The sequence below is a fragment of the Littorina saxatilis genome, linkage group LG15, assembly GCF_037325665.1.
Source record: "Littorina saxatilis isolate snail1 linkage group LG15, US_GU_Lsax_2.0, whole genome shotgun sequence".
NCBI classification, from domain to species: Eukaryota; Metazoa; Mollusca; class Gastropoda; order Littorinimorpha; family Littorinidae; genus Littorina; species Littorina saxatilis.
The window spans coordinates 49,945,299-49,973,004 of NC_090259.1; the positions used below are offsets into that span (position 1 = coordinate 49,945,299).

General features: G+C 43.9%; 1 protein-coding gene across 1 annotated transcript; it reads left to right on the plus strand.

Annotated features, from left to right (window-relative positions):
- Positions 1–794: 794 nt before the first annotated feature.
- On the plus strand, positions 795–27,441 carry LOC138949552 (dual specificity protein phosphatase 12-like). Its single transcript, XM_070321408.1, has 8 exons — positions 795–920; positions 6,014–6,297; positions 11,418–11,531; positions 14,817–14,938; positions 15,505–15,598; positions 20,421–20,646; positions 25,917–25,965; positions 26,577–27,441. The coding sequence occupies exons 2-8, from the start codon at positions 6,035–6,037 to the stop codon at positions 26,894–26,896; spliced, it is 1,188 nt and encodes a 395-aa protein (XP_070177509.1). The 5' UTR covers positions 795–920; positions 6,014–6,034; the 3' UTR covers positions 26,897–27,441.
- The last annotated feature ends 265 nt before the right edge of the window (positions 27,442–27,706 follow it).

The window sequence follows — 27,706 nt, forward strand, 5'->3', positions numbered from 1 at the left end:
CCAATAATTATTCAAAACAAATGTTAACTACTACCTAACTTCATTTCAGACCCACACCCATTATTATACACACATTTCACATTTAAACCATTAGTCGGCCCCCTGTCGATATTTATGGACTAAGTTCCTTGTTACTTACCAGGCGCAGCCATACGTGCATCACTGATCCCGGCAAAGCGGAGAATCCAGGGGAAGGAACCCATTGAAGATATTGGTTTTGGAAGATCCTGATTGTGTCCCTTCAGTTGACATTTCAAAGCTAAAAGATTATTATTCAAATTGAACAAACACACAAACAAACTAATAATACTTCGAATGTAAACAGATTCTTACTGTAGAATGATTTTGTTGATGTTAATTTGTGTGTGTAACTAAATACATGTATATAGCCCCCCCCCCCCCCCCCCCCCCAAAAAAAAAAAAAAAAAGTTACATGTTCACCCAGACAGTTGTAAAGGCTGCTATGGTTGTTTTTGAGACATGTTTGGGTAGGTCGTTGGGTCTAAAGCTGCACGCGTCCTTATAATATTTGTTTGGTTTTTTTTGCGAGAAAAAAATACTGCGGAAAAGTTCCACCTTTCCAACCACTTCCAGTCTGATGCAAGCCGAAGGTGAAAGCAGAGACTATAGAGTATAATATAGTCTCTGGTGAAAGCTTGTCACAGAGATCGTTTCTCGCCTGCTGGATACCTGCTGATTCACAAAGAAGAAGAGGAAAACTGGTACGGTTGTTGTTGTGCTCAGAGTAATTTCGCGGGATTTGTATTAGTAGTCGTTTTTGCCATGCTGTTTCTTCTGCAGCACTTCCGGCGCCACCAGAAGCAGAAAGCAGAAAGCAGAAAGAGTCAAGCGCTGAGTTAGGTCAGTGGTGTGGAGCGAGGCCAGGCATCTAGAGAATTCAGCTCGCGTCACTTTGACAGGTGGGAACATCATGTCGACGTGTGCCTTTGGTGCATGCAGTGTTTGTGTGGGAACATCATGTCGACGTGTGCCTTTGGTGCATGCAGTGTTTGTGTGGGAACATCATGTCGACGTGTGCCTTTGGTGCATGCAGTGTTTGTGAGGGAGCACCTTGCTTGGATGTGTCACCATCATTTCTCACATCCTCTGTTGACAGTTTTGTACGAACGTGTGTGACTGTGAGTGTGTGTGTACGTTTTTTTTGTGCTGTGTTTGTGTGTGTGTCTGTCTGTCTTTATCTCTCTGTCTTTCAAGTGTGATATCCGTGTGTGTGTTGTGTGTGTATGCTGTGTGTGTTGTGTGTGTGTGCTCTGTGTGTGTGTTGTGTGTGCTGTGTGTGTTGTGTGTGTTGGGTGTGTGTGCTCAGTGTGTGTTGTGTGTGTGTGTGTTGTGTGCTGTGTGTGTGTTGTGTGCTGTGTGTGTTGTGTGCTGTGTGCTGTGTGTGTGCTGTGTGTGTGTGTCTTTGAATAGCCAGCCACTCTATTTTGCCACATCTTTTATTTGACTGTTTAATTACAAAATAAAAAAACCGATATCACAACGTTCAATTAAGTAGAAGTGCAATGCCAAGGCACTGCATACCCCCAGCGAAGGACAAATCCGCTCTCTCTCTCTCTCTCTCTCTCTCTCTCTCTCTCTCTCTCTCTCTCTCTCCTCTCTCTCTCTCTCTCTCTCTCTCTCTCTCTTACAGACACACACACACACACATATATATACTGTTCAAAAAAAGAAACGCATAGCTTGTAATATTTGGTTAATTTAGTTATATGGCTACAAGGATATCCACCAAACTGCAGAAAATGTTTATCTGGTCGTCGACCTTTCGTCCATTGCCACAAGTGAGCTCTGCACGTGACGCATGCGTTATCAGTGGCTACAATGTCAAAATTGCTCATTTGGCATGACCACTCGTCATGCTTTAGTGTAATCTCGTGAAACTCGGGGAATATTGAGCTCTCACCATGTCTTCCAAAACCCATAAAAGCGGATTGTTCGCCACAAAGAAATCAGACGACAATTCAGCGACGAAAGATGGCCCGATTGAGCAGAGAAGACCGCCAAATTGCATTGGGTCGTTTACAAGCAGGCCAAAGTCAAAGTGCAATCGCCAGGCACTTCCACGTGTCCCAGAGCACCATCAGTAGACTGTGGGTCAGGTTTCAAGCCACTGGCTCCGTTGCTGACTTGCCACGAGCGGGAAGACCAAGGGCGACAACTGCTGCTCACGACCGCTTCATACGGCTCCGCCACCTCCGGAATCGTTTCCTGTCGGCCTCATCTTCTGTCCAGGCTCTCCCCGGGCCACACCGATTATCGGACCAGACCGTGCGGAACCGCCTGCATGAAGCTGGTTTGAGAGCTCGCAGACCTCACAGAGGAGCTGTCCTCACCCGCCGCCATCGCCAGAACCGAGTGCAGTGGGGCAACCAGCACCTTCGCTGGACCGTCCGGAATCACTGGAGACACGTGTGGTTCAGCGACGAGTCCTACTTCCTGCTCCAGCGACATGATGGTCGGAGGAGGGTCTACCGGAGAGTAAACGAACGTTACGCGCCCAACTGTGTGGATGAGGCACCCGTTCATGGTGGTGGAGGCGTCATGGTGTGGGGGGCGATCAATACCGCTGGAAGGAGCACCCTGGTGCACGTCCAAGGGCGCATAACTGCCCAGCGATACGTGGAGGAAATTCTGCGCCCACACGCCCTTCCTCTTCTGGCTGACCAGGATGCCATATTCCAGCAGGACAACGCTCGCCCGCACACAGCACGACTCACCACCCAGTTCCTCACCGACCACCATGTCCAGGTGCTTCCCTGGCCATCCATGTCGCCAGACATGAACCCGATAGAACACCTCTGGGATGAATTGGACAGACGTGTGCGCAGGCGAGAAGAAGCGCCGGCAAATCACCGCGATCTATTGCAGGCACTTCAGGAGGAGTGGGACACCATCCCACAGCAAGATATCCGGCATCTGATCCAGTCCAAGCCCAGAAGGTGCCGGGCAGTTGTTGCTACTCAAGGCAGTCACACCCCCTACTGAATTGACAGCCTCGGCACCCAATCGTATTGATTGACTGATTGATTTGAAGATGCAAATGAACTGTGTGTGCATTCAACTGTGTCCATACCAAATTTCAAACAAATAATCTAAATATTGGATTTTCTGTTAATTTTTTCGACAAATAAAACAAATTTGGCAAGTAGCAACTATGCGTTTCTTTTTTTGAACAGTATATATATATATACATACGCATGCAGGCACACACACAGAGGAACACACACACATTCACACACCAGACCTGGGAACCCATACGATTTCACCGTATTCTGAACGCATGATTGTCGAGAATACGATCAGTACGGTCAGTGGACAAAAAATACGACGAGAAAAATTCCTTTTCTTTTCTTCACACGCCCATCCTGAAGCCGATCCAGTATTTTGTCAATGATAACAGTTTTTGTCAGTAAACATTGAAAAAAACATTTGTTTTAAATGTATAGGTAAACTTAATTAACGGTGTGACGGACGCGCGTGAGGCATGTTTTAATCATGGATGTTCAAACCCTGTGTGGAGTACGCTAATTTTTCTGAAAATACACCAAGTTTGTTTGAGAATACTCGAAGTGCAAAACAGGGGTTCCCAGGTCTGACACACACAGTGACTCACACAAATCTCATACAAACAAAACACACACTCATACGCACATAGACAAACGGACACACACACCTTTACAAACAAACACACATACACACTCATACACACACAAACGTACACAAACTCATGCACATACACACACACACTCTCTCTCTGTCTGTCTGTCTCTCTCTCTCTCTCTCTCTCTCTCTCTCTCTCTCTCTTACACAAACACACACGCATGCACGCACAAACATAATTAACCACACACTCTCCCTCTCTCTGTCTCTCTCTCTCTCTCTTACACACACATGAGTACAGACGCATGCGCGCACACACACACACACACAGTAACACTAACACATGTGCACAAAATGAACACACACAAACACCACGCGAGAGAGAAAGACTGCAGGGAGGCATGACGTCATGATGCATTAATTAAGGTCAAAGACTTTCGACCGTGACGTAATCTTCTTACGCGAGCTTTATCCATAGACTTGGAAACTACGGAATTTCTACCCGGCCAAAGCGGCCTTGGGTGGCGTTTGCTGAAAAAATGGGGGCGCCTCTTGCACCCACCTTATTTTAGTTAGTATGTTGCAGGTGAACTTCCATACCCAACTGTAGCTCATACCTGTGAACAAAGAATCCTTCTTTATCATGTATTATCGGTATGAAAATGTCTCAAGTCGATTACAGTATAGCGTTCGTGGGATACCTCCAGCTTTGCTGGGATAATTACAGACAAAACAAGAACTATCGGCCTTTAAAGTAGGAGAAGCCATACAATTTCGACATTTTTCGTACGCATGATTGTCTAGAAGTAGAATACAATCACTGAATCAGTACGGTAAGTGAAAAAAAATACGTTGACAAAAACTCCTGGACTACTTTTCTTTTTAAGAGCATCCCGGCGAAAGCCGATCCAGTGTTTTGACACATGATGACAGTTTTTGTCAGTAAAGATTGATCCAGTGTTTTGACACATGATGACAGTTTTTGTCAGTAATGATTGATCCAGTGTTTTGACACATGATGACAGTTTTTGTCAGTAAAGATTGATCCAGTGTTTTGACACATGATGACAGTTTTTGTCAGTAAAGATTGATCCAGTGTTTTGACACATGATGACAGATCTTGTCAGTAAAGATTGATCCAGTGTTTTGACACATGATGACAGTTTTTGTCAGTAAAGATTGAAAGGAGTATTTGTTTTAAATGTATTGGTTAACTTAATTAACTATGCGACGGACGCGTGTGAAGCATGTTATAATTAACTGTGTGACGGACGGGTGTGAAGCATGTTATAATCATTTATGTTCAAATGCTGTGAGGAGTACACTCATTTTTTCTGAAAATACACCAAATATGTTCGAGAATACAGCCCAGTGCAAAACAGGGGTTCCCAGGTCTGGAGATCAAGAGACGCACACACAAAAATTCAATCATAACTGATGCAATGGCTTGTCATTGATAGCAATGACTTCTTATTCATCTTCTCGTTCGCTTGTAACATGCATGTCTAATTGCAGATAGTGACTGACAGGGCAGCCATGGTGTACATAGACCAGATGGTGGACAAGCTGTACCTGGGCTTGTAACATACATGTCTAATTGCAGATAGTGACTGACAGGGCAGCCATGGTATGCATAGACCAGATGGTGGACAAGCTGTACCTGGGCTTGTAACATACATGTCTAGTTGCAGATAGTGACTGACAGGGCAGCCATGGTATGCATGGACCAGATGGTGGACAAGCTGTACCCGGGCTTGTAACATACATGTCTAATTGCAGATAGTGACTGACAGGGCAGCCATGGTGTGCATGGACCAGGTCGTGGACAAGCTGTACCTGGGCTTGTAACATACATGTCTAGTTGCAGATAGTGACTGACAGGGCAGCCATGGTATGCATAGACCAGATGGTGGACAAGCTGTACCTGGGCTTGTAACATACATGTCTAATTGCAGATAGTGACTGACAGGGCAGCCATGGTATGCATGGACCAGATGGTGGACAAGCTGTACCCGGGCTTGTAACATACATGTCTAATTGCAGATAGTGACTGACAGGGCAGCCATGGTATGCATGGACCAGATGGTGGACAAGCTGTACCCGGGCTTGTAACATGCATGTCTAGTTGCAGATAGTGACTGACAGGGCAGCCATGGTATGCATAGACCAGATGGTGGACAAGCTGTACCTGGGCTTGTAACATACATGTCTAATTGCAGATAGTGACTGACAGGGCAGCCTTGGTATGCATAGACCAGATGGTGGACAAGCTGTACCTGGGCTTGTAACATACATGTCTAATTGCAGATAGTGACTGACAGGGCAGCCATGGTATGCATGGACCAGATGGTGGACAAGCTGTACCCGGGCTTGTAACATACATGTCTAATTGCAGATAGTGACTGACAGGGCAGCCATGGTATGCATGGACCAGATCGTGGACAAGCTGTACCTGGGGGGAATCGCTGACCCCTTTGACCCCACCGTCCTACGCGACAAGGGCGTCACCCACATCCTGTCCCTCATGGACCGCCCGCTGCCCGCCCAGCTGGTGGAGGGCTTCCGCTACAAGCATGTGTACGCCCTTGACCTCTACGACACCGACCTGCTGACCGACCTTGAGGACTGTCTGACCTTTGTGGAGGACGGCAGACAGCACGGAGGGGTGCTGGTCCACTGGTGAGGGGCAGAGTGTGTGTGGAGGGGGGAGGGGGGAGATAAAGGAATGACATAAAAATGTCCAGATTAATCAGGCGGGAAAAAGTTTGTTTTAGATGACAAGGCTAAACATTTTAAGGTCATTAAATGTGATCAACAAAGGGAAGTAAGCGCTCTCAATGTATACAACATGTGTCATAGACTAAGCGAGAGTTATACGGAACCAGTCTCCTGGCACCTGAGAGAATAACAAGCATTGACATGAACACTGAGAGAATAACAAGCATTGACATGAACACTGAGAGAATAACAAGCATTGACATGAACACTGAGAGAATAACAAGCATTGACATGAACACTGAGAGAATAACAAGCATTGACATGAACACTGAGAGAATAACAAGCATTGACATGAACACTGAGAGAATAACAAGCATTGACATGAACACTGAGAGAATAACAAGCATTGACATGAACACTGAGAGAATAACAAGCATTGACATGAACACTGAGAGAACAACAAGCATTGACATGAACACTGAGAGAACAACAAGCATTGACATGAACACTGAGAGAACAACAAGCATTGACATGAACACTGAGAGAATAACAAGCATTGACATGAACACTGAGAGAACAACAAGCATTGACATGAACACTGAGAGAACAACAAGCATTGACATGAACACTGAGAGAACAACAAGCATTGACATGAACACTGAGAGAATAACAAGCATTGACATGAACACTGAGAGAATAACAAGCATTGACATGAACACTGAGAGAACAACAAGCATTGACATGAACACTGAGAGAACAACAAGCATTGACATGAACACTGAGAGAATAACAAGCATTGACATGAACACTGAGAGAATAACAAGCATTGACATGAACACTGAGAGAATAACAAGCATTGACATGAACACTGAGAGAATAACAAGCATTGACATGAACACTGAGAGAATAACAAGCATTGACATGAACACTGAGAGAATAACAAGCATTGACATGAACACTGAGAGAATAACAAGCATTGACATGAACACTGAGAGAATAACAAGCATTGACATGAACACTGAGAGAAACAACAAGCATTGACATGAACACTGAGAGAATAACAAGCATTGACATGAACACTGAGAGAATAACAAGCATTGACATGAACACTGAGAGAATAACAAGCATTGACATGAACACTGAGAGAATAACAAGCATTGACATGAACACTGAGAGAATAACAAGCATTGACATGAACACTGAGAGAATAACAAGCATTGACATGAACACTGAGAGAATAACAAGCATTGACATGAACACTGAGAGAATAACAAGCATTGACATGAACACTGAGAGAATAACAAGCATTGACATGAACACTGAGAGAATAACAAGCATTGACATGAACACTGAGAGAATAACAAGCATTGACATGAACACTGAGAGAACAACAAGCATTGCCATGAACACTGAGAGAATAACAAGCATTGACATGAACACTGAGAGAATAACAAGCATTGACATGAACACTGAGAGAATAACAAGCATTGACATGAACACTGAGAGAATAACAAGCATTGACATGAACACTGAGAGAATAACAAGCATTGACATGAACACTGAGAGAATAACAAGCATTGACATGAACACTGAGAGAATAACAAGCATTGACATGAACACTGAGAGAATAACAAGCATTGACATGAACACTGAGAGAATAACAAGCATTGACATGAACACTGAGAGAATAACAAGCATTGACATGAACACTGAGAGAATAACAAGCATTGACATGAACACTGAGAGAATAACAAGCATTGACATGAACACTGAGAGAATAACAAGCATTGACATGAACACTGAGAGAATAACAAGCATTGACATGAACACTGAGAGAATAACAAGCATTGACATGAACACTGAGAGAATAACAAGCATTGACATGAACACTGAGAGAATAACAAGCATTGACATGAACACTGAGAGAATAACAAGCATTGACATGAACACTGAGAGAATAACAAGCATTGACATGAACACTGAGAGAATAACAAGCATTGACATGAACACTGAGAGAATAACAAGCATTGACATGAACACTGAGAGAATAACAAGCATTGACATGAACACTGAGAGAATAACAAGCATTGACATGAACACTGAGAGAATAACAAGCATTGACATGAACACTGAGAGAATAACAAGCATTGACATGAACACTGAGAGAATAACAAGCATTGACATGAACACTGAGAGAATAACAAGCATTGACATGAACACTGAGAGAATAACAAGCATTGACATGAACACTGAGAGAATAACAAGCATTGACATGAACACTGAGAGAATAACAAGCATTGACATGAACACTGAGAGAATAACAAGCATTGACATGAACACTGAGAGAATAACAAGCATTGACATGAACACTGAGAGAATAACAAGCATTGACATGAACACTGAGAGAATAACAAGCATTGACATGAACACTGAGAGAATAACAAGCATTGACATGAACACTGAGAGAATAACAAGCATCGACATGAACACTGAGAGAATAACAAGCATTGACATGAACACTGAGAGAATAACAAGCATTGACATGAACACTGAGAGAATAACAAGCATTGACATGAACACTGAGAGAATAACAAGCATTGACATGAACACTGAGAGAATAACAAGCATTGACATGAACACTGAGAGAACAACAAGCATTGACATGAACACTGAGAGAACAACAAGCATTGACATGAACACTGAGAGAATAACAAGCATTGACATGAACACTGAGAGAATAACAAGCATTGACATGAACACTGAGAGAATAACAAGCATTGACATGAACACTGAGAGAATAACAAGCATTGAAATGAACACTGAGAGAATAACAAGCATTGAAATGAACACTGAGAGAATAACAAGCATTGAAATGAACACTGAGAGAATAACAAGCATTGACATGAACACTGAGAGAATAACAAGCATTGACATGAACAAGCAACTTTTATCTTCAAAAAAGGATGATCGCTGCAAGCTCTTATGTTAATCACTAGCAGTCAGGCCCGGCTTCGCCCGGGTGTTTCTGCTCTCCCCTCTCTGAGAAACCTCTCGAATCTTATTCCAATGTGGATAAGAAAAATGACAGTGTGAGCTCATACATTTGGATGTATAGGCAAGGCAAGTTTCTATTTGGTTCAACGTGTTCTTCGTGATTTGTTTACCCCTTCTCACACCCACTGTAGTTACCGTCTGATCAAAGCACGCATACCTCATGAGTGAGCGCGTCATACCTTTTTGAACAGGGGAGAGAAATCTGTAAATTCTCGTGATCTTTCACTGAGGCGATCGTTTCGTAAACATTATTCGCGATGATCTGGAAGGCAGGGAGGGGGAGCAGGGGGCAGGGTTAGTGTGTGTGGGGGGGGGGGGGGGGGGCGGCGGGATGATAGCGGGCAGGGGGTAACCCTTGAGAATGACACGGTATACTGGTTTTGTGAGAGTTACCTCCCTTCCGTGGGTGACAAACCATGACTTACCTCCCTTGCACTATATAGACTGTATTGATAGATGGGGAGGGTAATTATCCGAGGAAGGAAACAATGTCTGGAGAAACTAAAACCCAGGTGCACATTTGTGGGTCCAGGGCAGTGTGCATGCAAAATATCTTGTGCTTATCAATTGCCATCTATGAGGTATGGCGACCACAGACAGACACACACACACACACACAGACAGACAGACACTCTCTTTTATTTATATGTATAGATTCTGCAAGGCACTCTAACACTTTATGTTAATCATTGTGCAAGGCACTCTAACACTTTATGTTAATCATTGTGCAAGGCACTCTAACACTTTATGTTAATCATTGTGCAAGGCACTCTAACACTTTATGTTAATCATTGTGCAAGGCACTCTAACACTTTATGTTAATCATTGTGCAAGGCACTCTAACACTTTATGTTAATCATTGTGCAAGGCACTCTAACACTTTATGTTAATCATTGTGCAAGGCACTCTAACACTTTATGTTAATCATTGTGCAAGGCACTCTAACACTTTATGTTAATCATTGTGCAAGGCACTCTAACACTTTATGTTAATCATTGTGCAAGGCACTCTAACACTTTATGTTAATCATTGTGCAAGGCACTCTAACACTTTATGTTAATCATTGTGCAAGGCACTCTAACACTTTATGTTAATCATTGTGCAAGGCACTCTAACACTTTATGTTAATCATTGTGCAAGGCACTCTAACACTTTATGTTAATCATTGTGCAAGGCACTCTAACACTTTATGTTAATCATTGTGCAAGGCACTCTAACACTTTATGTTAATCATTGTGCAAGGCACTCTAACACTTTATGTTAATCATTGTGCAAGGCACTCTAACACTTTATGTTAATCATTGTGCAAGGCACTCTAACACTTTATGTTAATCATTGTGCAAGGCACTCTAACACTTTATGTTAATCATTGTGCAAGGCACTCTAACACTTTATGTTAATCATTGTGCAAGGCACTCTAACACTTTATGTTAATCATTGTGCAAGGCACTCTAACACTTTATGTTAATCATTGTGCAAGGCACTCTAACACTTTATGTTAATCATTGTGCAAGGCACTCTAACACTTTATGTTAATCATTGTGCAAGGCACTCTAACACTTTATGTTAATCATTGTGCAAGGCACTCTAACACTTTATGTTAATCATTGTGCAAGGCACTCTAACACTTTATGTTAATCATTGTGCAAGGCACTCTAACACTTTATGTTAATCATTGTGCAAGGCACTCTAACACTTTATGTTAATCATTGTGCAAGGCACTCTAACACTTTATGTTAATCATTGTGCAAGGCACTCTAACACTTTATGTTAATCATTGTGCAAGGCACTCTAACACTTTATGTTAATCATTGTGCAAGGCACTCTAACACTTTATGTTAATCATTGTGCAAGGCACTCTAACACTTTATGTTAATCATTGTGCAAGGCACTCTAACACTTTATGTTAATCATTGTGCAAGGCACTCTAACACTTTATGTTAATCATTGTGCAAGGCACTCTAACACTTTATGTTAATCATTGTGCAAGGCACTCTAGTCTAACACTTGCGTGTGGGTGTGTGCAGCCTGGCGGGGACTTCTCGAAGCGCCACGGTCGTGACGGCCTACGTGATGCGACTCCTCAACCTAGGCAAGAAAGAGGCTCTGGCCTTCGTCAGGACACACCGCTCCGTTATAGAGTGAGTCCTAGCTGCCACGTATTGATGCAGTGTTCGTGCGTGTGTCTATGGTGTGTGTGTGTGTGCGTCTGTGTGTATGTGTGAATTAAATCTGGAAAGGTCAGGTTTGATGTGATTTGTGTGTATGTGTGAATTAAATCTGGAAAGGTCAGGTTTGATGTGATTTGTGTGGATGTGAGGGAGAGGACGTGTATTATCAGTACCCAGGGTGACAGTCAAATTCTAGCTCTTTCATTTCAAAGTGTATTACAGATTCGTTTTATAAGTGCTCTGTTTCAAAAACATACTTTTCATGCGTATATTTCTGTTTTAATACATGTACTGCCAAGCGCATTATTACCAGCTAGTGTGTTTTCAGCGTAGCAGTAGGGCCCCATATTTAGACGAGACAAGTATAATGCCGACCAGTCGAAGACAAGTATAATGCCGACCAGTCGAAGACGAGTCTAAATATCGGACCCTATTGCTACGATGAAAACACAATAGCGTTTATATAGCTATTCTGACATTAAATTCTGTGTTAAAATCATGTTTTTGTCAGCAACAAGTACCAGAATGGTCCATGTCGTTGATTGCAGACGACGGTTCCCTTTCCGCATGAAGCCACGGAAATAACCGAACATTGAAAAACCCACGGACATGTATTACGGAGAAAACTCGAGATAACCGGATGTTTAGCATTACGTCAATATGCTAGGAATCATATGACGTCATGACGTGACGTATATTGTACTACGTTGCAAGCCCCTGGAGCAAATTTTTGATTAGTGCTTTTGTGAACAAGAAACAATTGACAAGTGGCTCTATCCCCTCTTCCCCCCTTTCCCCGTCGCGATATAACCTTCGTGGTTGAAAACGACGTTAAACACCAAATAAAGAAAGATGCTTGCCTACGTAGATTGTATGTTCGAAAGTCTGACTTCTGTTGGGAATTCGCGTGGTGAAGACTGCAGTAAATCTGTAGATGATAAGAGAACAAGGATTGTCTCAGAAGAAACGACTAAATGTTTCAGACCGGTAACTTCATTTCAACATTGCACTATACAATGGACGTTCTATGTGACAGGAGAGTTTGCTGATTTTGTGTTAAACATTGGAGAGATCGTCTGCTAGAATCAGAGATAGGTCGCTTCAGATTGCAGCTTCTGGAAATTTGCAAGGTTTGTTGCCTGTTAACTCTTACCAGTTCGCTCCCTCCCCCTGTAGTTTTCCACTGACCAATTATCTAATTATCGAGAAAAAAATGTGTTATTTTACATTGGATGGGTCGGACAGTGGATAAACTCATATGTTAGACACACTTTATGACAAAAACAAGCTGGGTTTTTGTTATAAGTTAGTTATAGGAATGCATTATTAGGCAAAAAGATTTTTAAAAAGTCTGTTAACGGTAACATAGGCCAATAAAATAGGGTCGGTAGGTCGGGGCTTTTTTTGTTTTTGTTTTTGTTTTCCCCCCAAAAAAACATATTTTAAGTTATTTTGACAAATAAAAAAAGACTTTTTTTTTTTTCCCAAATACCAAAAAACAGTCTAGGGTCGCGGGAAAAAATAGGGTCGGTCGGGATACCGTAAACAGACTTTTTTTTTTTTGCCTGAGGCATGCGTATGTCATGAAACGTCCAACTTTGAAATTTGGGTGGGGGTATTCAGGTGACAATAACTTTTTTGTTTTTCAGCAAAACTCAATAAAACTTTGCTATGTTATGTAAAATGAATGCCAAAACAGACTAGTTAGCAGCATATCTAAAATAAACTGAACACAAAAAAAATTTCTTCTTTGCATGGGTGAAACTAGCCCGTCAATTGACTGAAATCCGTCAATCTGAAAATAAGTCTGACGGAAATTCCGTCAATCCGCAATTTTGAAAAAAAAAAAATAATAAAAAAAAAAATGGAGAAAAAAAACCCCGAAACTACTTGCGGAACGCGTTTTCGAACTGCTATAGTGAACCGGTTGCAGTTTGCCCGGAAACGGAAGCGCTTTTGCCCTTTGCTCGCGGTCAACGCCGTAGGTGAGGTTTCTTTGCTTTCCGATTCGCTCTGCATCACGATTAAAAAAAAAGTTCTCTCGCGTTTTGGCAGGCATTACGAAGTGGTGACACGATTTCTGCGACAAAGATGCCGGTTTTGACGGAAAACGCACGGACAGATCTTATTGATGCTGGTCTAGCCAACAAATGGCGATGGGACTGGTTGGAGTTCATGAAACTAAAACTGTGTGTGATAAGTTTGGTGCTTGAAACTCAAGTGCTTTTCCTTGAGAACTTTGCACTACAGTGGAACCCCTCTCTAGCGACCTTGAAAATGTTGAAAAAAATCGGTCCTTATGGAGGGGGGTCCTTACAGAGGAAGGGGGCGGGGTCAGGGGGCCGCAAAGAAAGTCACCTCAGATTTTCTTAAAAAAAGAAAACAGAGAAGTTTGAGTTGCTGACGACCGTTTCCTCAAGCAAACTGCTTCGATTTCATGTTTGACATTGTCGATGGTGTCCACCAGTTCTGGTACATGTACTACCCTCAGATCTCAGTACCCTGGCCAAGTTTCCTCTCAAGACATCAAAGAGACCGCGCCATAGGTTAAACTCCCCATAGGTTAAACTGGTCACTGACCCGGGTGCAGGAAGTGTTTCCTCTCTCAGATATGAAAGGGGAACCACCTCTGTAGCTAAAACTGGGTCAATGACCCCTGGGAAGAAGGTGTCTATAAACAAGGCCACCCAGCCATCACACTGGACCTGCCTTTGATCTCGATGATTGGTTTGTGATGTTTACTCACCATCCAATCACAGCCCCCGAATTCCCCCACGTGTCCATCAGAATAGCTATATTATTTCATGTTGTAGGTATTGTTCTAACTCTCCTTTATTTTGTTATGTTATGTTTTGCCATGACAGTGCTGAATTGATGTGTTGCAATTGGTTGCAGCCCCAACAAAGGGTTTGAAATGTGACTGTTGGTTGCATGATGTGTGTGTGTTTGTTACAGCCCCAACGAAGGGTTTGAAATGTGACTGTTGGTTGCATGATGTGTGTGTGTTTGTTACAGCCCCAACGAAGGGTTTGAAATGTGACTGTTGGTTGCATGATGTGTGTGTGTTTGTTACAGCCCCAACGAAGGGTTTGAAATGTGACTGTTGGTTGCATGATGTGTGTGTGTTTGTTACAGCCCCAACGAAGGGTTTGAAATGTGACTGTTGGTTGCATGATGTGTGTGTGTTTGTTACAGCCCCAACGAAGGGTTTGAAATGTGACTGTTGGTTGCATGATGTGTGTGTGTTTGTTACAGCCCCAACGAAGGGTTTCGCCGCCAGCTGGAGCTGTTTGAGGTGATGGGGTGCAAGGTGGACCAGACGCACGCAGAATACCGACGATACGTGCTCAGCAAGATGGCTGTACGCAGCAAGTCAGGTCAGTGTTTCAATAATAACAATAACAACAAAACAACACTTTATTGTCCATTAAAATGAGTTCATTACAACGGAAAATTGTCTTCAACACGTCTAACCTGCCTGTCAACCATTATAAAATACACATAAAAATAAGAATAACAAGATCATTCAAAAGAGGCACATGAAACACATATGGTTATTGTATTAACAGGGGCATCTATTGCAATCCTTCCTGTACAAGATAGAAGAAGATAGTTTCGTTGAATTCTGAGTTTGGTCAATTTTGCTTGGTTTTATTTATGTCAGGTCCCAACAACCCTTCTAGCTGTTGGTGGTTGAACCCGTTCAGCGATGATGATGTAAGGTGCAGGCATTTCCCTGATCTATGTCAGTTACATGTATTCACAACAGTCTGGACAGATATTTTGGGATTCCACTTTCCTGGAAGGACTGTTGGACAAAGTTGGAAGTCAACAGTTATCTTTTCTTGGCTGTCACAGCAGTGACCTAGGGATGTTTTCTTGGCTGTCACAGCGCAAATAGGCTGGAGTCACAGCGCAAATAAGTGTGTATCTTATGTTACAGGTTTTGGTGAGAATGAAGTGCCATCCAGCATCTACCGGTGTGAGTCGTCTCCCCTGGCTGGCGGTGACACTGTGTACCGGTGTCGTAAGTGCAGGTAAGGAGTTGGCTTCACCTGCTGTGCTCTTCACCTTGTAACGTCCACAATGTTAAGTTTTACACACACACACACACACACATACCACACACACACACACACACACACACACACACACACACACACACAGAGAGCTGTGTTCTTCAGCTTGTTATCTCAGCAGGGATAACTTTTGTCTGTGATGCGTACAAAATGCAACAAAGAAGATGGAAGCTTCACGTACAGCATACATCTTAAACCATCATGTAGCCATGCTGGAATGCCAGCAGCTACCTGGCCTGCTCTTTTACTTTTCAACCTGCACCAAAGAGCTGGGTCATTCTCAGAAATGGTGGTCCAGTGAGAGTGAGTAGGGGTGACACATTTGAAATCATGAAAAAGTACATTCAAATTATTTCTACCACGACTTTTTTCATCTGAATCTATTCCTGAGACATTAAAGCATTGTTGTATGTCAACAAAAATGGTTTCTATACGTTGGTGTTGTTTTTGTGTGCTTTTCCATTGCGAAGTTCGGCCGTTTCCGGATCGCCGAAGCGTTACACGACTTTCGTGATCAACAATATGTTCAGTCTCATGGCTAAATGCAAACATACAAACACCAACAAATTACTGCAATCGACAGTCAGGAGTTCAGTATTGGACGTAGCAACACATCTTTGCAAAAACTCACGCTGAATTTGAAGTTACGGGCTTCGAACAAAAAATTATGAATGTCGTAACGCATTGTATCCGGACTCGACGCGCGAACATCGAACAGCAATGTGCTCCATGACTTTGCCACATCACGGCTATTTTTAGCTCTTTGGCGCACAGGAAGTTCGAACAAGAAAATAGTCCTTTGAATCACAGCCAAATATTCACAGAAAACACCAGAATCATATCATTTGCTGAAACTCATGGCGTCGTTTCCTGACCTACGTTACGACTGAAGATGGTTTTTGACTCACATGCGAAGCAAAAGTGAGTCTATGTACTCACCCGAGTCGTCCGTCCGTCCGTCCGTCCGTCCCGGCGTCCGTCCGTCCGGAAAACTTTAACGTTGGATATTTCTTGGACACTATTCAGTCTATCAGTACCAAATTTGGCAAGATGGTGTATGATGACAAGGCCCCAAAAAACATACATAGCATCTTGACCTTGCTTCAAGGTCAAGGTCGCAGGGGCCATAAATGTCTAAAAAAACAGCTATTTTTCACATTTTTCCCATTTTCTCTGAAGTTTTTGAGATTTAATACCTCACCTATATATGATATATAGGGCAAAGTAAGCCCCATCTTTTGATACCAGTTTGGTTTACCTTGCTTCAAGGTCAAGGTCACATGAGCTCTTCAAAGTTGGATTGTATACATATTTTGAAGTGACCTTGACCCTGAACTATGGAAGATAACTGTTTCAAACTTAAAAATTATGTGGGGCACATGTTATGCTTTCATCGTGAGACACATTTGGTCACATATGGTCAAGGTCACTTTGACCCTTATGAAATGTGACCAAAATAAGGTAGTGAACCACTAAAAGTGACCATATCTCATGGTAGAAAGAGCCAATAAGCACCATTGTACTTCCTATGTCTTGAATTAACAGCTTTGTGTTGCATGACCTTGGATGACCTTGACCTTGGGTCAAGGTCACATGTATTTTGGTAGGAAAAATGTGTAAAGCAGTTCTTAGTGTATGATGTCATTGCTAGGTTTAGCTGAAGGTCAAGGTCATGTAAAGGTCAAGCATGTGAGTCGTATGGGCTTTGCCCTTCTTGTTCGATAAATGTCTTTGATGACGTCATATCCGACTTTCAGTGGAAGTTGAGGCGGCACTGTCACACGCTCATTTTTTTTAATGAAAGTTTGGTCAAGCAATCTTCAACAAAGCCCGGATTGCGCTTCAGCTTGGAAGTTTAATAATTAATAAATGAGTTTGGTCATTAAAACTCTCAATTTTGATTAAACAATTTTGTTTTGAGCAATCGATCTAAAAAATGTTTTCATCTTATTCATTATCATTTCCTGATTCTAAAAACATATTATCATATAGATATGTTTTGATTGAGTTAAAAACATGCTCAGAAAATCAAACAAGTCGCGTAAGGCGAAAATACAACATTTAGTCAAGTAGCTGTCGAACTCACAGAATGAAACTAAACGCAATGCAACGCAGCAAGACCGTATACTCGTAATATCGTCAGTCCACCGCTCACGGCAAAGGCAGTGAAATTGACAAGAAGAGCGGGGTAGTGGTTGCGCTGAGAACGATAGCACGCTTTTCTGTACCTCTCTTTGTTTTAACTTTCTGAGCGTGTTTTTAATCCAAACATATCATATCTATATGTTTTTGGAATCAGGAACCAACAAGGAATAAGATGAAAGTGTTTTTAAATTGATTTCGACAATTTAATTTTGATAATAATTTTTATATATTTAATTTTCAGAGCTTGTTTTTAATCCAAATATAACATATTTATATGTTTTTGGAATCAGCAAATGATGGAGAATAAGATGAACGTAAATTTGGATCGTTTTATAAAAGAAATATGTTTTTTACAATTTTCAGATTTTTAATGACCAAAGTCATTAATTAATTTTTAAGCCACTATGCTGAAATGCAATACCGAAATCCGGGCTTCGTCGAACAATACTTGACCAAAATTTCAACCAATTTGGTTGAAAAATGAGGGCGTGACAGTGCCGCCTCAACTTTCACAAAAAGCCGGATATGACGTCATCAAAGACATTTATCAAAAAAATGAAAAAAACGTATGGGGATATCATACCCAGAAACTTTCATGTCAAATTTCATAAAGATCGGTCCAGTAGTTTGGTCTGAATCGCTCTACACGCACGCACACACACACACACACACACATACACACACACATACACCACGACCCTCGTCTCGATTCCCCCCTCGATGTTAAAACATTTAGTCATAACTTGACTAAATGTAAAAATTCAGAAAAGCACATTTTGCTATTAAGCGCTGTATGCTACTGTCCTGTACTGGCTTGTCCCTTCAAGCCAATGCTGCGCGCTACTTTTTGCAAAAAAATGTTAGCCTTTTCTGTCTAGGTCGCGGATTATCTTCCTTTTTTTGTGAAATGCAGTGTGTTCAGTATAATTCTGTGAGTTTGACAGATTGACTAATTGTATTAATTTTGCTTCACGCGACTAGTTTAATACCTGATTGTCTCGTTTAATACCTGATTGTCTCGTTTTAATACGTGATTGTCTCGTTTAATACCTGGTTGTCTCAGAGTTTTGGAGGTCTTAAAAGGGGGGTTCCAGTGTATTTCAACACACACTGCTCCGCCTCTTGTCTCTACACACACTGCTCCGCCTCTTGTCTCTACACACACTGCTCCACCTCTTGTCTCTACACACACTGCTCCGCCTCTTGTCTCTACACACACTGCTCCGCCTCTTGTCTCTACACACATTGCTCCGCCTCTTGTCTCTACACACACTGCTCCGCCTCTTGTCTCTACACACACTGCTCCGCCTCTTGTCTCTACACACACTGCTCCGCCTCTTGTCTCTACACACACTGCTCCGCCTCTTGTCTCTACACACACTGCTCCGCCTCTTGTCTCTACACACACTGCTCCGCCTCTTGTCTCTACACACACTGCTCCGCCTCTTGTCTCTACACACACTGCTCCGCCTCTTGTCTCTACACACACTGCTCCGCCTCTTGTCTCTACACACACTGCTCCGCCTCTTGTCTCTACACACACTGCTCCGCCTCTTGTCTCTACACACATTGCTCCGCCTCTTGTCTCTACACACACTGCTCCGCCTCTTGTCTCTACACACACTGCTCCGCCTCTTGTCTCTACACACACTGCTCCGCCTCTTGTCTCTACACACACCGCTCCGCCTCTTGTCTCTACACACACTGCTCCGCCTCTTGTCTCTACACACACTGCTCCGCCTCTTGTCTCTACACACACTGCTCCGCCTCTTGTCTCTACACACACTGCTCCGCCTCTTGTCTCTACACACACTGCTCCGCCTCTTGTCTCTACACACACTGCTCCGCCTCTTGTCTCTACACACACTGCTCCGCCTCTTGTCTCTACACACATTGCTCCGCCTCTTGTCTCTACACACACTGCTCCGCCTCTTGTCTCTACACACATTGCTCCGCCTCTTGTCTCTACACACATTGCTCCGCCTCTTGTCTCTACACACATTGCTCCCCCTCTTGTCTCTACACACATTGCTCCGCCTCTTGTCTCTACACACACTGCTCCGCCTCTTGTCTCTACACACACTGCTCCGCCTCTTGTCTCTACACACACTGCTCCACCTCTTGTCTCTACACACACTGCTCCGCCTCTTGTCTCTACACACACTTCTCCGCCTCTTGTCTCTACACACATTGCTCCGCCTCTTGTCTCTACACACACTGCTCCGCCTCTTGTCTCTACACACACTGCTCCGCCTCTTGTCTCTACACACACTGCTCCGCCTCTTGTCTCTACACACACTGCTCCACCTCTTGTCTCTACACACACTGCTCCGCCTCTTGTCTCTACACACACTGCTCCGCCTCTTGTCTCTACACACACTGCTCCGCCTCTTCCTGTCTTGGGGATGTTGTTTTGTGTTGTGACATGCGACGTACGGTCTCTACATCTGGATCCTACTAGGTCAGGGCTGAGTTGAGCTATACGTGACAGGTCTGACATCCAGCAGGTAGGTCAGGGCTGAGTTGAGCTATACGTGACAGGTCTGACATCCAGCAGGAAGACGCTCGTCACTCACCAAAGAGTTACTGCCCCATGCTGACATGATGTTAACGCACCTTGTGTCTCCTCTTTCAGACGAGTGCTGTTCATGTCCGGTGCGGTGATGGGTCATGTCAAGGGTCAGGGGGAGTCAGCGTTTGACTGGAGAAGCCGAGTGCCGGCCAACCAGCAACACGATTCGGCCAGCGATGACGATAGAAGTGACCATGACGACGACATGAAGGGAGAGAAGTGCGAAGTGTCTCTGTTCGTGGAGCCCGTGGCGTGGATGAAGGGAGAGATAGAGAACGTGGAGGGAAAGGTAAGCAGTGTCTCTGTTGGTGGAGCCCGTGGCGTGGATGAAGGGAGAGATAGAGAACGTGGAGGGAAAGGTAAGCAGTGTCTCTGTTCGTGGAGCCCGTGGCGTGGATGAAGGGAGAGATAGAGAACGTGGAGGGAAAGGTAAGCAGTGTCTCTGTTGGTGGAGCCTGTGGCGTGGATGAAGGGAGAGATAGAGAACGTGGAGGGAAAGGTAAGCAGCGTCCCATACAGTGGATGAAGGGAGAGATAGAGAACGTGGAGGGAAAGGTAAGCAGCGTCCCATACAGTGCAAACCCCTCCTTTTTACATTTAGTCAAAACTTGACTAAATGTTTTAACGTAGAGGGAGAATCAAGACGAGGGTCGTGGTGTATGTGTGTGTGTCTGTCTGTCTGTGCGTGTGTGTGTGTAGAGCAATTCAGACCAAACTACTGGACCGATCTTTATGAAATTTGACATGAGAGTTCCTGGGAATGATATCCCCGGACGTTTTTTTCTTTTTTTCGATAAATACTTTTGATGACGTCATATCCGGCTTTTTGTAAAAGTTGAGGCGGCACTGTCACACCCTCATTTTTCAATCAAACTGATTGAAATTTTTGTAAAGCAATCTTCGACGAAGGCCGGACTTCGGTATTGCATTTCAGCTTGGTGGTTTAAAAATTGATTAATGACTTTGGTCATTAAAAATTTGAAAATTGTAATAATTTTTTTTTTATATAAAACGATCCAAATTTACGTTCATCTTATTCTACATCATTTCCTGATTTGAAAAACAAATAAATATGTTATATTTGGCTCTGAAAATTAAAAATATTAAAATTATGATCAAAATTAAATTTCCGAAATCGATTTAAAAACAATTTCATCTTATTCCTTGTCGGTTCCTGATTCCAAAAACATATAGATATGATATGTTTGGATTAAAAACACGCTCAGAAAGTTAAAACGAAGAGAGGTACAGAAAAGCGTGCTATGCAGCACAGCGAAACCACTACCTCGCAGAACAGGCTCGTCAGTTTCACTCCGTTATGCACAAGCGGCGGACTACGGTCATTGTGAAAAAATGCAGTGCGTTCAGTTTCATTCTGTGAGTTCCACAGCTTGACTAAATGTAGTAATTTCGCCTTAGGCGACTTGTTAATAATCTTGAAAAATGTTCCACCTTTTTAAGGCTGATTTTCTCTCATTGTTGGTGGTTTTAAAGGGAGAGAACTACTGTGCACTTTCTGTGTGATTGTCTTTATACGGCACCTTGTCTTTATACCGCACCATGTCCACATGTCTTTATACCGCACCACGTCCACATGTCTTTATACCGCACCACGTCCACATGTCTTTATACCGCACCACGTCCACATGTCTTTATATCGCACCACGTCCACATGTCTTTATACCGCACCACGTCCACATGTCTTTATACCGCACCACGTCCACATGTCTTTATACCGCACCACGTCCACATGTCTTTATATCGCACCACGTCCACATGTCTTTATACCGCACCACGTCCACATGTCTTTATATCGCACCACGTCCACATGTCTTTATACCGCACCATGTCCACATGTCTTTATACCGCACCACGTCCACATGTCTATATCGCACCATGTCCACATGTCTTTATACCGCACCACGTCCACATGTCTTTATACCGCACCACGTCCACATGTCTTTATATCGCACCACGTCTACATGTCTTTATACCGCACCACGTCCACATGTCTTTATACCCCACCACGTCCACATGTCTTTATATCGCACAACGTCCACATGTCTTTATACCGCACCACGTCCACATGTCTTTATATCGCACCACGTCCACATGTCTTTATACCGCACCACGTCCACATTTCACAGATGGGACAATGAAGTTCTGGTATGTCTCTTTTCTCGTATCATGTATATATCCCTGAGGAGGTAGGACGGCTGCCTTGATGTCTGTTTAACTGAGAACACTGATGTTAACATCAGGACCCAGGGGATGTGAACAGAGTACGACCTTCCTGTACTGTGAGCGTGTCACTCTAGTCGTTACAACAGTGATGTTAACATCAGGACCCAGTAGATGTGAACAGAGTCTGACCTTCCTGTACTGTGAGCGTGTCACTCTAGTCGTTACAACAGTGATGTTAACATCAGGACCCAGTAGATGTGAACAGAGTCTGACCTTCCTGTACTGTGAGCGTGTCACTCTAGTCGTTACAACAGTGATGTTAACATCAGGACCCAGTAGATGTGAACAGAGTCTGACCTTCCTGTACTGTGAGCATGTCACTCTAGTCGTTACACCAGTGATGTTAACATCAGGACCCAGTAGATGTGAACAGAGTCTGACCTTCCTGTACTGTGAGCATGTCACTCTAGTCGTTACAACAGTGATGTTAACATCAGGACCCAGTAGATGTGAACAGAGTCTGACCTTCCTGTACTGTGAGCATGTCACTCTAGTCGTTACAACAGTGATGTTAACATCAGGACCCAGTAGATGTGAACAGAGTCTGACCTTCCTGTACTGTGAGCGTGTCACTCAAGTCGTTACACCAGTGATGTTAACATCAGGACCCAGTAGATGTGAACAGAGTCTGACCTTCCTGTACTGTGAGCGTGTCACTCTAGTCGTTACAACACTGATGTTAACATCAGGACCCAGTAGATGTGAACAGAGTCTGACCTTCCTGTACTGTGAGCGTGTCACTCTAGTCGTTACAACAGTGATGTTAACATCAGGACCCAGTAGATGTGAACAGAGTCTGACCTTCCTGTACTGTGAGCGTGTCACTCTAGTCGTTACAACAGTGATGTTAACATCAGGACCCAGTAGATGTGAACAGAGTCTGACCTTCCTGTACTGTGAGCGTGTCACTCAAGTCGTTACACCAGTGATGTTAACATCAGGACCCAGTAGATGTGAACAGAGTCTGACCTTCCTGTACTGTGAGCGTGTCACTCAAGTCGTTACACCAGTGATGTTAACATCAGGACCCAGTAGATGTGAACAGAGTCTGACCTTCCTGTACTGTGAGCGTGTCACTCTAGTCGTTACAACAGTGATGTTAACATCAGGACCCAGTAGATGTGAACAGAGTTTGACCTTCCTGTACTGTGAGCGTGTCACTCAAGTCGTTACACCAGTGATGTTAACATCAGGACCCAGTAGATGTGAACAGAGTCTGACCTTCCTGTACTGTGAGCGTGTCACTCAAGTCGTTACACCAGTGATGTTAACATCAGGACCCAGTAGATGTGAACAGAGTCTGACCTTCCTGTACTGTGAGCGTGTCACTCAAGTCGTTACACCAGTGATGTTAACATCAGGACCCAGTAGATGTGAACAGAGTCTGACCTTCCTGTACTGTGAGCGTGTCACTCAAGTCGTTACACCAGTGATGTTAACATCAGGACCCAGTAGATGTGAACAGAGTCTGACCTTCCTGTACTGTGAGCGTGTCACTCTAGTCGTTACAACACTGATGTTAACATCAGGACCCAGTAGATGTGAACAGAGTCTGACCTTCCTGTACTGTGAGCGTGTCACTCTAGTCGTTACAACAGTGATGTTAACATCAGGACCCAGTAGATGTGAACAGAGTCTGACCTTCCTGTACTGTGAGCGTGTCACTCTAGTCGTTACAACAGTGATGTTAACATCAGGACCCAGTAGATGTGAACAGAGTCTGACCTTCCTGTACTGTGAGCGTGTCACTCAAGTCGTTACACCAGTGATGTTAACATCAGGACCCAGTAGATGTGAACAGAGTCTGACCTTCCTGTACTGTGAGCGTGTCACTCAAGTCGTTACACCAGTGATGTTAACATCAGGACCCAGTAGATGTGAACAGAGTCTGACCTTCCTGTGCTGTGAGCGTGTCACTCAAGTCGTTACACCAGTGATGTTAACATCAGGACCCAGTAGATGTGAACAGAGTCTGACCTTCCTGTACTGTGAGCGTGTCACTCAAGTCGTTACACCAGTGATGTTAACATCAGGACCCAGTAGATGTGAACAGAGTCTGACCTTCCTGTACTGTGAGCGTGTCACTCTAGTCGTTACAACAGTGATGTTAACATCAGGACCCAGTAGATGTGAACAGAGTTTGACCTTCCTGTACTGTGAGCGTGTTACTCAAGTCGTTACACCAGTGATGTTAACATCAGGACCCAGTAGATGTGAACAGAGTCTGACCTTCCTGTACTGTGAGCGTGTCACTCAAGTCGTTACACCAGTGATGTTAACATCAGGACCCAGTAGATGTGAACAGAGTCTGACCTTCCTGTACTGTGAGCGTGTCACTCAAGTCGTTACACCAGTGATGTTAACATCAGGACCCAGTAGATGTGAACAGAGTCTGACCTTCCTGTACTGTGAGCGTGTCACTCAAGTCGTTACACCAGTGATGTTAACATCAGGACCCAGTAGATGTGAACAGAGTCTGACCTTCCTGTACTGTGAGCGTGTCACTCAAGTCGTTACACCAGTGATGTTAACATCAGGACCCAGTAGATGTGAACAGAGTCTGACCTTCCTGTACTGTGAGCGTGTCACTCTAGTCGTTACAACAGTGATGTTAACATCAGGACCCAGTAGATGTGAACAGAGTCTGACCTTCCTGTGCTGTGAGCGTGTCACTCTAGTCGTTACAACAGTGATGTTAACATCAGGACCCAGTAGATGTGAACAGAGTCTGACCTTCCTGTACTGTGAGCGTGTCACTCTAGTCGTTACAACAGTGATGTTAACATCAGGACCCAGTAGATGTGAACAGAGTCTGACCTTCCTGTACTGTGAGCGTGTCACTCAAGTCGTTACAACAGTGATGTTAACATCAGGACCCAGTAGATGTGAACAGAGTCTGACCTTCCTGTGCTGTGAGCGTGTCACTCTAGTCGTTACAACAGTGATGTTAACATCAGGACCCAGTAGATGTGAACAGAGTCTGACCTTCCTGTACTGTGAGCGTGTCACTCAAGTCGTTACACCAGTGATGTGTCACTTTGTTCCATGCAGTTGCACTGCCATGTCGTGTTTATTCAGCAAACAGTTAAGCTGATGTGTTGTGTTCCTTTATCGCTTACGAACCGACTTTTACTGAGCAGTATGTGTGTCGATATGATTTTGTGAAATGAAATGTGAGTGTTTGTGTTCTTTTAACAGTGACGCTGATGTGTCATTTTCCTTCAACGTCTGTTGTAATAAGGCTTTTACTGAGCATGTGGGTCTATACTATATGGTTTTCTGCAATGACACGTGTTTGTCTTGTATTTCTTCCAGCTTGCCTGTCCAAAGTGCAAGGCCAAGCTGGGATCGTATGTGTGGTATGGTAAGTACTTCTTTACATTATGTGTGGTATGGTAAGTATTGCTTTTCATTTTGTGTGTAATAAGGGATTACCATACACATGGCAGATTGCGTAGTTTTTTAGCTTGTGCGTTGGTTGCAAACCTTCCCCCTGGTACCAGGGTATTATATGTTTTGAAGTATGCTATTTTTAAATGGCAAAAGACGATTCTTGGAAATAACTCTGTCGGGTTTGTATGGGGTGTGAAAGAGTGAATGCCCTTGCTTTTCCTCTTACAAACAACGTCACTCGTGCTCCTGTCTCCGTGTTTCCGACACACCCCTCACTAGTGGTTGGCCCCTCCAATGTTTGCTGAGTAAACAGCAAAGGCGTTCACTTTTCCACAACCCATACTGGCATACAAACCTGCCAGAGTTGTTTTTAAAAATCGTCTTTTGCTTCAAGGAATCAACCATACTTTGGGGGGGGGGGGGGGGGGGGGGTTTGAATACTGCAGGTTAAAGTTTAAAGATACTTAGTCGAAGATGACAGTATTTTGTATGCATTATATTTCAGAGTTGTGACGCGCTCAGTTTTCTCAAGCAGATAGTAACCATAGTAACAAGGGTTTCTCCTTTATGTGCGGCGTGCAGGTGAGCGGTGTCCATGCGGGGCGTGGGTTGCCCCCGCCTTCCACGTGCAGAACAGTAAGGTCGACGCCATTAAGCCACAGACTGCAGTCACACCTGTCTTGCCTGTGGCCACGCCCCTTGGCCCCGCCCGTCACCATCAGGCCACGCCCCTTGGCCCCGCCCGTCACCATCAGGCCACACCCATTGGCCCCGCCCGTCACCATCAGGCCACACCCGTTGGCCCCGCCTGTCAGCATCAGGCCACACCTCTTTCTGGTAATCAGCCTGATGCCCCGCCCCCTTCTGTTGCTGACGTTGTTAGTGAAGACCCAATGAACTGAAATATAACTGTGATAAGAGTGAGAGTGCAACTGTCTGAGTGTGCAAATTGAAAGTGTGTTTGTGTCAGTGTGTGTGTGAGACAACTCGGTCGACGTCTTCCTTGCAATCTATGTAAGAGAGCAGCCAGTGGCACGGTCTGACTGCTACGAGTTACGTTGTGCTCTCACTGGTCTTGACCTTGGCAGGACAGATGATGTTATTGGCTATTAACATCGCCTAACAACACCCCTGATGGCTGGTGATGGCTTGTTACCTTTCAAAGGTTTGCACGTCGGTCAATAACTGTTGGGACATGATGTCATGTTATCCTGTGACCATGATGCTGTTGTTGTGGAAACGATCGTGACAAGTGCTGTCACTGACCTTGCTCACACACTGTGACGATGGCAGTGGTGGGCTGTTGAAACGTGCTGTCAGTGTGCTCACTGTGACGATGGCAGTGGTTCAGGTACATGTACGAGGACTGGGTGGCCGAGTGGTAACGCAGTTGCGCTCGGAAGCAAGAGGTTGCGAGTTTGACCCTGGGTCAGGGTGTTAGCAATTTTCTCCCCCCTTTCCTAACCTAGGTGGTGGGTTCAAGTGCTAGTCTTTCAGATGAGACGAAAAACCGAGGTCCCTTCGTGTACACTACATTGGGGTGTGCACGTTAAAGATCCCACGATTGACAAAAGGGTCTTTCCTGGCAAAATTGTATAGGCATAGATAAAAATGTCCACCAAAATACCCGTGTGACTTGGAATAATAGGCCGTGAAAAGTAGGATATGCGCCGAAATGGCTGCGATCTGCTGGCCGATGTGAATGCGTGATG